Source organism: Ciona robusta, chromosome 2, assembly GCF_009617815.1.
Source record: "Ciona robusta chromosome 2, ASM961781v2".
Lineage (NCBI taxonomy): Eukaryota > Metazoa > Chordata > Ascidiacea > Phlebobranchia > Cionidae > Ciona > Ciona robusta.
The window spans coordinates 9,406,935-9,419,870 of record NC_143236.1 but is presented as its reverse complement, the minus strand read 5'-3'; the positions used below and the strand labels follow the sequence as shown (position 1 = coordinate 9,419,870).

At 39.6% G+C, this 12,936-nt stretch overlaps 2 protein-coding genes across 2 annotated transcripts; both read right to left on the bottom strand.

Annotated features, from left to right (window-relative positions):
• Positions 1-16: 16 nt before the first annotated feature.
• On the bottom strand, positions 17-2,616 carry LOC149740997 (lactase-like protein). The gene is made up of 5 exons (XM_089871958.1): positions 2,491-2,616; positions 1,877-2,035; positions 1,207-1,472; positions 800-935; positions 17-493 (listed from the first exon to the last, which is right to left on the bottom strand). Exons 2-5 carry the CDS (start codon positions 1,950-1,952, stop codon positions 228-230), a joined length of 744 nt encoding a protein of 247 aa, XP_089728084.1. The 5' UTR covers positions 1,953-2,035; positions 2,491-2,616; the 3' UTR covers positions 17-227.
• A 516-nt stretch (positions 2,617-3,132) lies between these two features.
• Positions 3,133-11,804, bottom strand: LOC149740996 (lactase-like protein). Its single transcript, XM_089871935.1, has 11 exons — positions 11,418-11,804; positions 9,323-9,516; positions 9,058-9,145; positions 8,733-8,848; positions 5,910-5,995; positions 5,512-5,638; positions 5,294-5,348; positions 4,898-5,056; positions 4,228-4,493; positions 3,821-3,956; positions 3,133-3,514 (listed from the first exon to the last, which is right to left on the bottom strand). The coding sequence occupies exons 1-11, from the start codon at positions 11,533-11,535 to the stop codon at positions 3,249-3,251; spliced, it is 1,611 nt and encodes a 536-aa protein (XP_089728061.1). The 5' UTR covers positions 11,536-11,804; the 3' UTR covers positions 3,133-3,248.
• Positions 11,805-12,936: the final 1,132 nt, after the last annotated feature.

Below are 12,936 nucleotides of genomic sequence, written 5' to 3'. Positions count from 1 at the left end.
ATAAATAAAAAGAAAATTTTCAAATATATGATGTTTATTTTATTGCACGATCACGTGTCTTCACGCTTCACTGGCAACTACATGATCACTTGGTAAACAAACAAAACAATATTTCTGTTTCACAAAACGACACTCTCTGTTGAACAATTGTTATATCTTCGAAAACGATCAAATTAATTGAAACAACGAAAAAAGGGAATTAGCAGCAAACGACAATCGATAAATATTCATGTTTCACACAAGGCTTGATTCTCCCTCCCACACTCCCCTTCAATCTCATCCAACCACCTACTCAGCACACCACGTGAGGGAATCCCGTTGTTCTCAACAAGTCGTTTATAAAACATGGCCGAAGCTTTGGGGGTTCGTTTTAAAGTATTGAAATCGACATGATGGATTCCGAACCTTTCCTTGTACCCATGTGCCCACTCAAAGTTGTCGAGTAATGACCACGCTGTGTAACCTTCAACGTTCACACCATCGTATCTTATGGCTGGAAACAACAAGTTGAAGGATAAATTATAAAATATCTGTTAGTTTAAAATTTAAAGAGATGGGAATAGACAACAACGTAACATTCGTTATAACATGCCAAGGAAAAAGCTCAACCATCACCCCTGTACAGTGGCTTGAGTATTGTATTGTAGGAAAATGAATACAGGTTTGAGGCTCCACCTTTTAGGGTGACCTTGTCCCTGGGCAAGATACTTAACGACAATTGCTCCAACCTATTGATCACTAATGGGTTGTCCAAATCATCAGCCATGCGAAACAATCACCCACAAAGCTACACACCAACCTTTCAAAACATTATTCGTATAATTCTTGAAGAAATTCACCCTGAATTGGTCGCACAGATTGAAGCAACCTGATTGGTCGGTTTCGCTCACCCCATTCTCGTTGATCAAGACTGACCCATACCCCGGGTATTCCCCCTACATGATACAATGATTAGCATCGACCGCAATCTTTGATAACCAACAATCGCAGGTTCCAGTAAGTCATTAATGATTTCCGACACCTCAAATATTTGCAAACATTAAGCGGAAACCAAACAAACATTTCAATGGAGAAGACAACGTCGCTACGTGTGCCAACATATATTTGGAAACCTCCCGCTACAACCACAAGGAAACAACATGATAAAGGAATGTTCGGCAACTAGCATGAGGTTCACACCCAACACGCAACATAGAAACAACAAACCTTGATCCAAGAAAGAACTTTCCGAATCCCCGGTGGATAAATCGCCAACCACGACGAACCACTTGGTGGCCAGGAGGGATCGAAGGTGGTTGTAATGTCACTATCGGTGAAAAATCCCGGCGATTGTTTACGTTTATGACCAACAATCGACGATGTGTAAGAATTTAAACCAAGGAAGTCCGAGGTCCCCATGATGTCATCAAGTTCTGCTTGAGTAAACGCAGGAAGGCGGGATTCCGATCTGCCTTCTTTCCTACTTTTCTCTCCTATTTTAAAGAGAATTTATGGCTGTTACTTTTTCTCCGGGAAGTCTTAAACTTTTTATTAACAAAGTAGATTGATTTGAATATAAAGGATGATTAACATTGTGATCAAACAAACAGCCATTGTTTGTCATTAATCAAATATTGTTCTATAACAAGTTGATGATTGGCCAACCACTCCAATGTTAAATATTCAGGTGAAGCAGCCATGTTGGCTTGTTTGTTACGTCCGCCGTGGGACATCATCAGGGCCCGAAACACCAACAATGGTGGCGCCATTGAGCCCAAAACCAGCAGGCAAACCATAATAATGTATCGAGGTTATAATTCATCATATTACATTCATAGCAACCATTGCTTTGGGGTCCAAAACCGAATACCAATATACGTAAAGAAACCCAACCCACCAACATTATCCTCGATGACTTTAGGCCACCCCCCCACGTATATTGGGTGTGCGTACAACCCAATGAACCATTGCATAAACCTGGTGGCCGCATCCTTATTTAAGGGTGTGTCGTCCTGTGGTACGCCCCAGTCGCAGTTTAGGGTAATCCCGATTCGACCTGGGTAAAATAGGGGTGAGGGGGTTTCCCTAATCTAGCTGGAGTGACATTGTTAATATACAGTTACACTCATAGTTGTCAAACATAGGGAACCTCATTGATTAATGTGGTGAATGCAATATACTTTGGCTCTGCTTGTTTGTATAGACACCTAACAGCAGGGTGAAATCTGCTTTAGGCTAAAATGGGATGCTAAACATATAATGCAAACCCCTCACATAATGGAATCCACCTTACCCCGTTGTGTTGGTTTGTAACGATCGACGTACGTGTGGTAAACCCTCGCGTGTGCCTGTGGTGTAATATAACATAGATGTAACTTAACTTGGAAGTATTGAAATGTATTGCATGGTTGGCAATTTGGACAACCCATTGGTGACCACTGGGTCGGAGCAATTATCGGTAAGTTTCTTGCCAAGGAAACATCCGCACATAATAATAACCACCCCACCCACCTTTAGCATAACATAGCTACTTCTGTAACCCCCAACCCCCAACTTATTCAGCCCCGGTGCCATGTCTTTATTCTCGTAACCGCTGGCAACCACGCGAGGCTCATTGAGGGTGATCCAAGTTTTCACCCTGATGTGAAAAATGTTGTTTAAAATAATTAGCTCAAATAAAAAAGAAGAATCTTAATGCAGTGTAGAAAATTCCAGGGTTGGCCTGCCCACCCTGCCACCCCGGGTTTGGCGGCCATGTTTATGTAAACATAAAAGAAAATAAGAAATATTATAAATTATCATATCGGGGGAATACCCACCTGTCACCGTAACGTTGGAAACAAAGGTCGGCGTAATCGACAAACAATGGGATTATGACATCACTAAGCCAACCACCAAACTCATTCTGGAATAAACAAGGTTGATTTATTGAGCACGTAATTAATTTAAGAGCACGTAATTAATTTATGAGCACGTAATTAATTATATCTTTGCTAGTTTTGCAAATCTAATTTAATTATAGGTTTAAAACATGGCGCCCTCTATAACAGGCCTGGACATCGTCGGCGCCTCTCTCGAAACTGGAGGCGGATGGTTTTGCAGCGCTTGTACGAATTGTACTACATGATCACTTGGTAAACAAACAAAACAATATTTCTGTTTCACAAAACGACACTCTCTGTTGAACAATTGTTATATCTTCGAAAACGATCAAATTAATTGAAACAACGAAAAAAGGGAATTAGCAGCAAACGACAATCGATAAATATTCATGTTTCACACAAGGCTTGATTCTCCCTCCCACACTCCCCTTCAATCTCATCCAACCACCTACTCAGCACACCACGTGAGGGAATCCCGTTGTTCTCAACAAGTCGTTTATAAAACATGGCCGAAGCTTTGGGGGTTCGTTTTAAAGTATTGAAATCGACATGATGGATTCCGAACCTTTCCTTGTACCCATGTGCCCACTCAAAGTTGTCGAGTAATGACCACGCTGTGTAACCTTCAACGTTCACACCATCGTATCTTATGGCTGGAAACAACAAGTTGAAGGATAAATTATAAAATATCTGTTAGTTTAAAATTTAAAGAGATGGGAATAGACAACAACGTAACATTCGTTATAACATGCCAAGGAAAAAGCTCAACCATCACCCCTGTACAGTGGCTTGAGTATTGTATTGTAGGAAAATGAATACAGGTTTGAGGCTCCACCTTTTAGGGTGACCTTGTCCCTGGGCAAGATACTTAACGACAATTGCTCCAACCTATTGATCACTAATGGGTTGTCCAAATCATCAGCCATGCGAAACAATCACCCACAAAGCTACACACCAACCTTTCAAAACATTATTCGTATAATTCTTGAAGAAATTCACCCTGAATTGGTCGCACAGATTGAAGCAACCTGATTGGTCGGTTTCGCTCACCCCATTCTCGTTGATCAAGACTGACCCATACCCCGGGTATTCCCCCTACATGATACAATGATTAGCATCGACCGCAATCTTTGATAACCAACAATCGCAGGTTCCAGTAAGTCATTAATGATTTCCGACACCTCAAATATTTGCAAACATTAAGCGGAAACCAAACAAACATTTCAATGGAGAAGACAACGTCGCTACGTGTGCCAACATATATTTGGAAACCTCCCGCTACAACCACAAGGAAACAACATGATAAAGGAATGTTCGGCAACTAGCATGAGGTTCACACCCAACACGCAACATAGAAACAACAAACCTTGATCCAAGAAAGAACTTTCCGAATCCCCGGTGGATAAATCGCCAACCACGACGAACCACTTGGTGGCCAGGAGGGATCGAAGGTGGTTGTAATGTCACTATCGGTGAAAAATCCCGGCGATTGTTTACGTTTATGACCAACAATCGACGATGTGTAAGAATTTAAACCAAGGAAGTCCGAGGTCCCCATGATGTCATCAAGTTCTGCTTGAGTAAACGCAGGAAGGCGGGATTCCGATCTGCCTTCTTTCCTACTTTTCTCTCCTATTTTAAAGAGAATTTATGGCTGTTACTTTTTCTCCGGGAAGTCTTAAACTTTTTATTAACAAAGTAGATTGATTTGAATATAAAGGATGATTAACATTGTGATCAAACAAACAGCCATTGTTTGTCATTAATCAAATATTGTTCTATAACAAGTTGATGATTGGCCAACCACTCCAATGTTAAATATTCAGGTGAAGCAGCCATGTTGGCTTGTTTGTTACGTCCGCCGTGGGACATCATCAGGGCCCGAAACACCAACAATGGTGGCGCCATTGAGCCCAAAACCAGCAGGCAAACCATAATAATGTATCGAGGTTATAATTCATCATATTACATTCATAGCAACCATTGCTTTGGGGTCCAAAACCGAATACCAATATACGTAAAGAAACCCAACCCACCAACATTATCCTCGATGACTTTAGGCCACCCCCCCACGTATATTGGGTGTGCGTACAACCCAATGAACCATTGCATAAACCTGGTGGCCGCATCCTTATTTAAGGGTGTGTCGTCCTGTGGTACGCCCCAGTCGCAGTTTAGGGTAATCCCGATTCGACCTGGGTAAAATAGGGGTGAGGGGGTTTCCCTAATCTAGCTGGAGTGACATTGTTAATATACAGTTACACTCATAGTTGTCAAACATAGGGAACCTCATTGATTAATGTGGTGAATGCAATATACTTTGGCTCTGCTTGTTTGTATAGACACCTAACAGCAGGGTGAAATCTGCTTTAGGCTAAAATGGGACGCTAAACATATAATGCAAACCCCTCACATAATGGAATCCACCTTACCCCGTTGTGTTGGTTTGTAACGATCGACGTACGTGTGGTAAACCCTCGCGTGTGCCTGTGGTGTAATATAACATAGATGTAACTTAACTTGGAAGTATTGAAATGTATTGCATGGCTGACAATTTGGACAACCCATTGGTGACCACTGGGTCGGAGCAATTATCGGTAAGTTTCTTGCCAAGGAAACATCCGCACATAATAATAACCACCCCACCCACCTTTAGCATAACATAGCTACTTCTGTAACCCCCAACCCCCAACTTATTCAGCCCCGGTGCCATGTCTTTATTCTCGTAACCGCTGGCAACCACGCGAGGCTCATTGAGGGTGATCCAAGTTTTCACTCTGATGTGAAAAATGTTGTTTAAAATAATTCGGTCAAATAAAAAAGAAGAATCTATGCATACATAGCACTTAACTTGAGGCAGAGATAGTTAGACACACAATCCTGCGAAACAAATCCAACTTATTGGTTGTAATATATACTGATTAATGCAGTGTAGAAATTCCAGGGTTGGCCTGCCCACCCTGCCACCCCGGATTTGGCGGCTATGTTTATGTAAACATAAAAGAAAATAAGAAATAGTATAAATTATCATATCGGGGGAATACCCACCTGTCACCGTAATGTTGGAAACAAAGGTCGGCGTAATCGACAAACAATGGGATTATGACATCACTAAGCCAACCACCAAACTCATTCTGGAATAAACAAGGTTGATTTATTGAGCACGTAATTAATTTAAGAGCACGTAATTAATTTATGAGCACGTAATTAATTACATCTTTGCTAGTTTTGCAAATCTAATTTAATTATAGGTTTAAAACATGGCGCCCTCTATAACAGGCCTGGACACCGTCGGCGCTTCTCTCGAAACTGGAGGCGGATGGTTTTGCAGCGCTTGTACGAATTGTAGACAAGTTTGATGAGTTATTTGACAAATTATCGCATTAGATAGTGTTTGCTCGAAGTTTTAGCAGTTAGTACAGTATAAATGCTTTGTTTTTTTATTTAGCTTGTGTGTATTATGTTTGATTGGCCACCAGTGTGAAATCTTAACTGAAGCTATGTTTGTTTAAGCCACACAAGCGTTTTAGCAAAACTTTCCTAACTATAAATATTCTCTGAACTACAAGACCTACCACTTCCCAGTTTCTGAATTTAAGTAGACTGCTTGCTTTTCAAAATCACTTTTTGCCATTTGTTTTTTTGTCATATAATCCTAATATTGATCTCAAGAAGGGGCCTCTGTCCTGCTCTATCAAAAAAAACTTGAGAAATGATGTATTAGGTAGAATAGCAGGACAGATTGACACAGTCGAAGCAAAAGGCTAAGCAAAGTTAAAGATAACTTTTCCCTTCTTAAACTGTTGAGTTGCACCAAGTCACATAAATTTAGAAATTGTCATTTGAGTTTATTTTCGGTTACATTGTAATTAAAAAAAACACATTTACATTTGTACAATAAAAAGATGAGTCAAATTAAAAATACATGCTATCCCTTTTGTGGTTTGTATATGCTGGTAAAGGTAATGTCAGTTTTGAAACAGGTTACATGTATAACAAAATGCTTGTATGCAAGATATAGTGAGAAATCATGTGTATGGCTGGTTATGTGACAGGTTGTACAAGTGGATATGAACTAAGATGCACATGATAAAACACCAATTTTCTGTTTACCACATGTAACCAATAGAGGTCAAGATGGCTGCAGTCCGTTCCAATGAACAACATATTGTGTGTCCACAAAAGTTTGTTTCCAACTGCTTAAACAAATATTCCTTCCCTGCTCCCATAATTTCATTTGTAATTTTGTCATCATCAAGTCCAGGAAGATATATCCAGTGTACCTTTATTTGTCATCAAAATTTCAAAGGATTTTCATCATGAATGTTTTTATCTTGCCTTTATAATTATAATTTCTTCTTTGGCTGGACAGATGGCCAAGAATAGCACAGACAGTTCATTATTCTGTTAATGTTGTGGCAAGCCGCCAAGCCGTACATGCTTCTCACAGACAACAGAAATTCAAATGCAACTGCCTATTTAGTTGGTAAGCTTGTGTATTCTGGTGAGGCACTTGTCAGGGCATTTGATTATTTTTCATCTTCAAGAGCATCATATAAAAGCTCCCCAGTACAAAAACACTGACCAGAATGACTTCCAAGATTGACAACACTGATGACTTGACATTCTTAGGTAAAATATGCAAACATTGGAATCAAGGCAAAGAAATGTGATCTGTCCAGCTGGCGTAATGTGTATGCAATATGCACCTTGACTGTTTCCTGTAACCCATGTATAACAATGCTTGCATTTATCAATAATGCTGATAGACTTTTTCCTGTGACAATGCGGAGAAACTTTGCCTTGCTGTATAATGTTCTTCTTGTGTGTAATGCTTCTTCTTGCATTTTGAATTCTCGCCATTTTATAAGCTCTTCCAGTGCTGTATGGGCTGGCAGTTTGGCCTTGTAATGCCTTTGCAGTTCTCACTGTTATCTGTAGCGTGATGTCGTTTTGTCGAATAAACTGGGTTGTAACCTTAACTTGTCATAGAGTCATTACTTTTCTGCTGCAGTCGGATTTCTGTTGAGCGAGGTGCGAGTTATGCAATCTGTACGCCAATGCACGAACGGTCGAAACCGTTGTTATGACTATTTCTTGCTGCTTCTTTACCACACCACCAATACTTTTAGCCATAATGTTGAAATACATTTGGAGGGCCACAGATTTTGATAAAGATGATTCCAGTGTGTAAGTTAACACAAGGGTTTTAATATTTTTCAACGTGTAAGTGACCATTACAGTTTTAAAATAAATAATCCTCACTGTCACATACTCAGCAACATTCTTTAAATAGATGGTGTAAGTCAATTACACCTCACTTAGGTAAAGAACCTGCAAAAAAGATCCATAAAATGACTTGAGTTCACTTTTGAGTGGTATGTACATTTTAAGAAATCTTTGAATTTTGTAGTTTTAAAACACAGTGCAGCAGCAGAGTATAATATAACTCCTGGCGATAGACCTTACTTAATCAAAAAACCTTATGATTGCATGAAGATTAACCTCATAGGTGCGATTGGAAAATCTTACACCGGCAGCCATTCGTTCTTAAACACAACTATAAATAACCAACTGTCCACTTTATACACATAATACGCGTAAACTGAATAATAAATTAAACATTCATACTGTATTAACTGCTAAAACCACAAGCAAACACTATCTAATGCGATAATTCGTTAAATAACTCATCAAAACTGTCTACAATTCATACAAGCGCTGCAAAACCATCCGCCTCCAGTTTCGAGAGAGGAGCGGACGGTGTCCAGGCCTGTTATAGAGGGCGCCATGGTTTAAAACCAAGTATAATAGTTAATAGGAGTGTGCATAAGATTTATTAACCCCCCTATTAATATATAAACACCTCACTTGCAAAGTTAATGGAAGATCCCAATGATACAGCGTTACAACAGGTTGAATATTTGCTGCAATCAAATCATCGATAAGGTTGTTGTAGTAAGATATTCCTTCCTCATTTATGTTGTCTGGGGGTTGGAATAAAGTGCATGGTGTAAATATGAATGTGTAAATAGGGCAAATATATACTCCCGATTTTGCAAAGGTTTAATACTGCAATATTGATATGCCCACTATAACCTATGCCCTTGTGCGCATAATTTCTTTAAAATGGATTAATCTGGTATATACAAGCGAAAGTGTCGCGTACACTTATTCATAACAACAGCCAACCCACCAATTCTCCCCGTCGGCAAAACCCTCGACCACGAGATTGAGAATCGATAACTCGTCACCCCAAGTTGTTTCACCAAAGCTACGTCTTCCTGGGAAAAGGTAAGAAGAATAATAATCTTTAAATACGACAGCGAAGATCAAATTAATTAAACAACGAAAAGAAAGGAACTAGCAGCAAAACAAGCTATGGGTAAAACGTACTTGAGTAAAAGTGTCCAAAAGGGTACTAAACCCCCAATATACATACAGATATATAAATCACTTACCTTATGCCTGTTGTAACTGTCACATGCCACATCTCCATTACTTCCATCTGCTGTTCCACCCACACGTGAATAATGGTCCCATATACTCGCCCCCCTACCCCCCTGATTGGCGCCACCTTCTATTTGGTAAGCACTTGTAGCGACGCTCCATTGAAACGAGGGGGGAAATTCCCCGTATAAGAACCCGTCGTCGTCTGGAACAGAGAGGTTTATGACGTCATAATACAGCGACTATTTAACGTCACATTTTAATTCAAGAAAACTAAATAACAACTTTGTTTTTGCACAGACATGTTAATTGTGTATATGTATGCAGAACAACGCTGGGTGCAGATATTTCTTTGTTTGTTCTTTCACAGCCTACTAGAGATACGGCCTGATAATTCACATTTTACGTTTGAAATTAGAAGGCCTATTGTACGTTACAAACACCATTATTTTCCCATTGTTACGTCATGTATTTTGCTTAAAAAAGGTACCAGTAATGGGAAAAACGCATTGAAAAATATAAAAGCGACCAAACAGCAAAATAATTATATAAGTAAAGACTTGTAAACACAATAAGGGCGTAAACAAAGTTTACAGCACCAAAACGGAATTAAACAAGAAAGAAATAAAGCTTTCATTGAGAAACTCTTAAACCAATGCTGCTTGTGAGGGCAGGGTTATCCTCAAAAAGCATTGGATGTTTGATTTGGCAAACCATATAAGTGTCCAACCAACCAGCAAATAACGTTAAATCATTCACCTAATCATCATTTATATAAAAATGGCTGAATCAAGTGGATTTGAATAGAATCTTGTTTTTGGATTGACCACCAAAGCATGTATTGAAAAGTTAAACTACAAAAGTTGGGGTTTCCAGAATACATGGTTGTAAGCAAATTGGCTTTAACGGAATAGTTGGAACTAAGGGTTTTTCGCTTTCCATGCTTTACCAAGTGAGCTTCATAATTATTCTCGTAAACTCCACCGTGTGGACCAAGCTGCCAGTCGGCCGTATATAAGCAACTTTGCCCTCAAGTCCGTTTGTCCAGGAGCCAAAAAAACGAAGGTTTCTTCGGACAGGACTGATAACAAGACCAATTTAAACATGCAGCGCACTTGTATACCATGGTAAACTGTGGTTGAATGTATATAATAGAATTTGAATGAACTGTATCAGTACCAAGTAAGTTCAGACCCGCAAGTGGTTCACGTTAAAAATAAAACATCCATACATTGAGACAAATAATCATTGAACCTGCAAACCAAACGACGATTACTAAAACTGTCTTGTTTACTAACTCAATGTGCGCTAGTTTAGTTTAGACACAATCCCTGGTTTAGAAACAAATGTTGTTTCAGTAGCGAAATGGATGTGTGGGCAAGGGTGCTATACTGAATATACTGTCTCGTAAATTTCTTCCACTGAGTGCGAATCCCAGTAATACGGGACTACGTAATCTGTTCTAACCTAAAAGACTACCTGTAGGTTATCTTACAGTTAATTTTAAACACTTTATTAATACAAAACAACCCTAATAATCTCTTTGCAACTAGCATACACCTTCTTTTTTAAATGAATATTTGAATTAAACTGTATACTATGAATGAATGAATGTAACTTACTTTATCCTCGCGTGGCCGGAAAACGACAATCGTTATCACACGGGTGTGCACCTCGCGCCAGCTTACGAGTTACCAAGTATGTTACTTTGTGGGTGATTATTTTTTAGGGGATTTTTTTTTTTTTTTCATTTTTATGTATGGCTGATAATTTGGACAATCCATTAGTGACCACTGGGTTTGAGCAATTGCCGTTAAGTGTCTTGCTCAAGGACACATACGCCCACAGTGGTAACAGCGACGAGCCTTGAACCCATTTCCTGTGGGTTAGAGGCAGGCGCGCTAACCACTACGCCACGACGCCGGACTATTTCAAGCGTAAAATGTGAATTATCAGGCCGTATCTCTAGTGGTTCTTTTTACATCGAGAGGTACGCTGTCGTGTAAACGCCGTTTAAAAAACAAACACGAAATATCTGCGCTCACCTGCGCTAAAAAAATCTTTGCTTACTTCTTTTTATAGAAATCCATTAATAAATATACAAACCTTCTTTAAATTTAAGCTTAGCCATTTCAACTTTCCCTTCAGCTTTCCAAGCACAAACTGCATAAACTACCAACGTTACCGTAAGCAGGAGAAGTACTTTGGTTTTTCGTTGCAGCATTATCGTGTTTAATTTGCTGGCGGCTAACAAATGTTGTTCAAACTATAAACGCCTGGGGGGAGGGTGGCTGATCTAATGTGCCGCATACGTCATCGTGTAGGATAGATTTGATGACGTCATTATGTATGGGGTGTTTTGGTGATATAGCTTAAAAGTTTTAGATATGTTTTAAAATAACATTTACGTTTATTTTTCTCTTCAAACGAGACAGCGAAGATCAAATTAATCAAAACAACGAAGAGAATGAAACTAGCAGCAAAGCTACAATCGCTGTACACGCCACGGATGAAAAAATGCCGAATGCTTTGAATTGAACGCAAAACCTACAAAGCGGGGCTTTATTTATTCACTGTGACGTCACAAACAATGTTGTGGTTCTAGAACAAATATTTGCGATGTCTGTTCTAAGTTTATCGCGCTGTAACTTAAAATATTCGGGAATTTAAAAATTAGATTTGTCATTTATTTTAACCTGCAGGCATTTACCTCACAATTGTGATTGTTACGTGAAGTGACGTCACTTTCCCTGTACAAACTGGTAGTTTTTTTAAATAATTTGGCTGGGTGTTATGAGAAGTCGTAGGTTTATATGTGTATGTGCTTGGGTTAGCCGGGTGGTTCCATATGCAGGATCATGTTCTCTATTCCTGTGTATCGTGTATGTAGATTTAGTCGGGTTGTTGTTAAACATAAGGCGTATCATGTGTTCCTATATGTGAATGTAGGTATAGTTGGCTACAGCACGAGGTGTGTAACTTGATGCGCCGTTGCCACCAGCATCGAATTGGAGCGTCGTTGATATCTAGGTTAAGTCTGGTAACTATTAGCTCGTTTGTACAGTGGTGACGTTGTGTGGTACAGTGGTGACGTTGTGTGGTACAGTGGTGACGTTGTGTGGTACAGTGGTGACGTTGTGTGGTACAGTGGTGACGTTGTGTGGTACAGTGGTGACGTTGTGTGGTACAGTGGTGACGTTGTGTGGTACAGTGGTGACGTTGTGTGGTACAGTGGTGACGTTGTGTGGTACAGTGGTGAAGTAACGTAGTAGAGTGATGTCTCATATTATGTTTAAATTAAGCAACCGGTTTGTCAACTATCTATGACGTATAATCGCTGTTTGTTTCCATATTATAAGGTGACAAACGATCTTGAGCGGAAATCCATTGTTTTCATTTCCAGTTTCTTCTCGAATGACAAAACGCGGGAAACGAGTAATTATTTCGTCACAATATGACACCTCGCGAGTTGGTGACGAAATAAACGATTAGTTGCGCGGTGGTAACATAGAAATATAAAATATGTGTGACGTGTAACTGCGTTTGATGTTTCACCACATGTGGCAGGAGAGAGCATTTCCTGAATTCTGTGAATGGGAGAGAGAAAAGAAGAAGGCAACTCGTC

What these genes read in the sequence shown, in the direction of transcription:
- LOC149740997 (XM_089871958.1), bottom strand. Translation starts at nt 1,952, where the DNA reads ATGCAATGGTTCATTGGGTTGTACGCACACCCAATATACGTGGGGGGG. An exon ending in AGTCATCGAGGATAATGTTG is followed by an intron (nt 1,473 to 1,876) that starts GTGGGTTGGGTT and finishes TCTTTAAAATAG; the next exon opens with GAGAGAAAAGTAGGAAAGAA. An exon ending in TACGAATAATGTTTTGAAAG is followed by an intron (nt 494 to 799) that starts GTTGGTGTGTAG and finishes TGTTGTTTCCAG; the next exon opens with CCATAAGATACGATGGTGTG.
- LOC149740996 (XM_089871935.1), bottom strand. Translation starts at nt 11,535, where the DNA reads ATGCTGCAACGAAAAACCAAAGTACTTCTCCTGCTTACGGTAACGTTG. An exon ending in ACAGTTACAACAGGCATAAG is followed by an intron (nt 9,146 to 9,322) that starts GTAAGTGATTTA and finishes ACCTTTTCCCAG; the next exon opens with GAAGACGTAGCTTTGGTGAA. An exon ending in GTAGCTATGTTATGCTAAAG is followed by an intron (nt 5,349 to 5,511) that starts GTGGGTGGGGTG and finishes ATTACACCACAG; the next exon opens with GCACACGCGAGGGTTTACCA.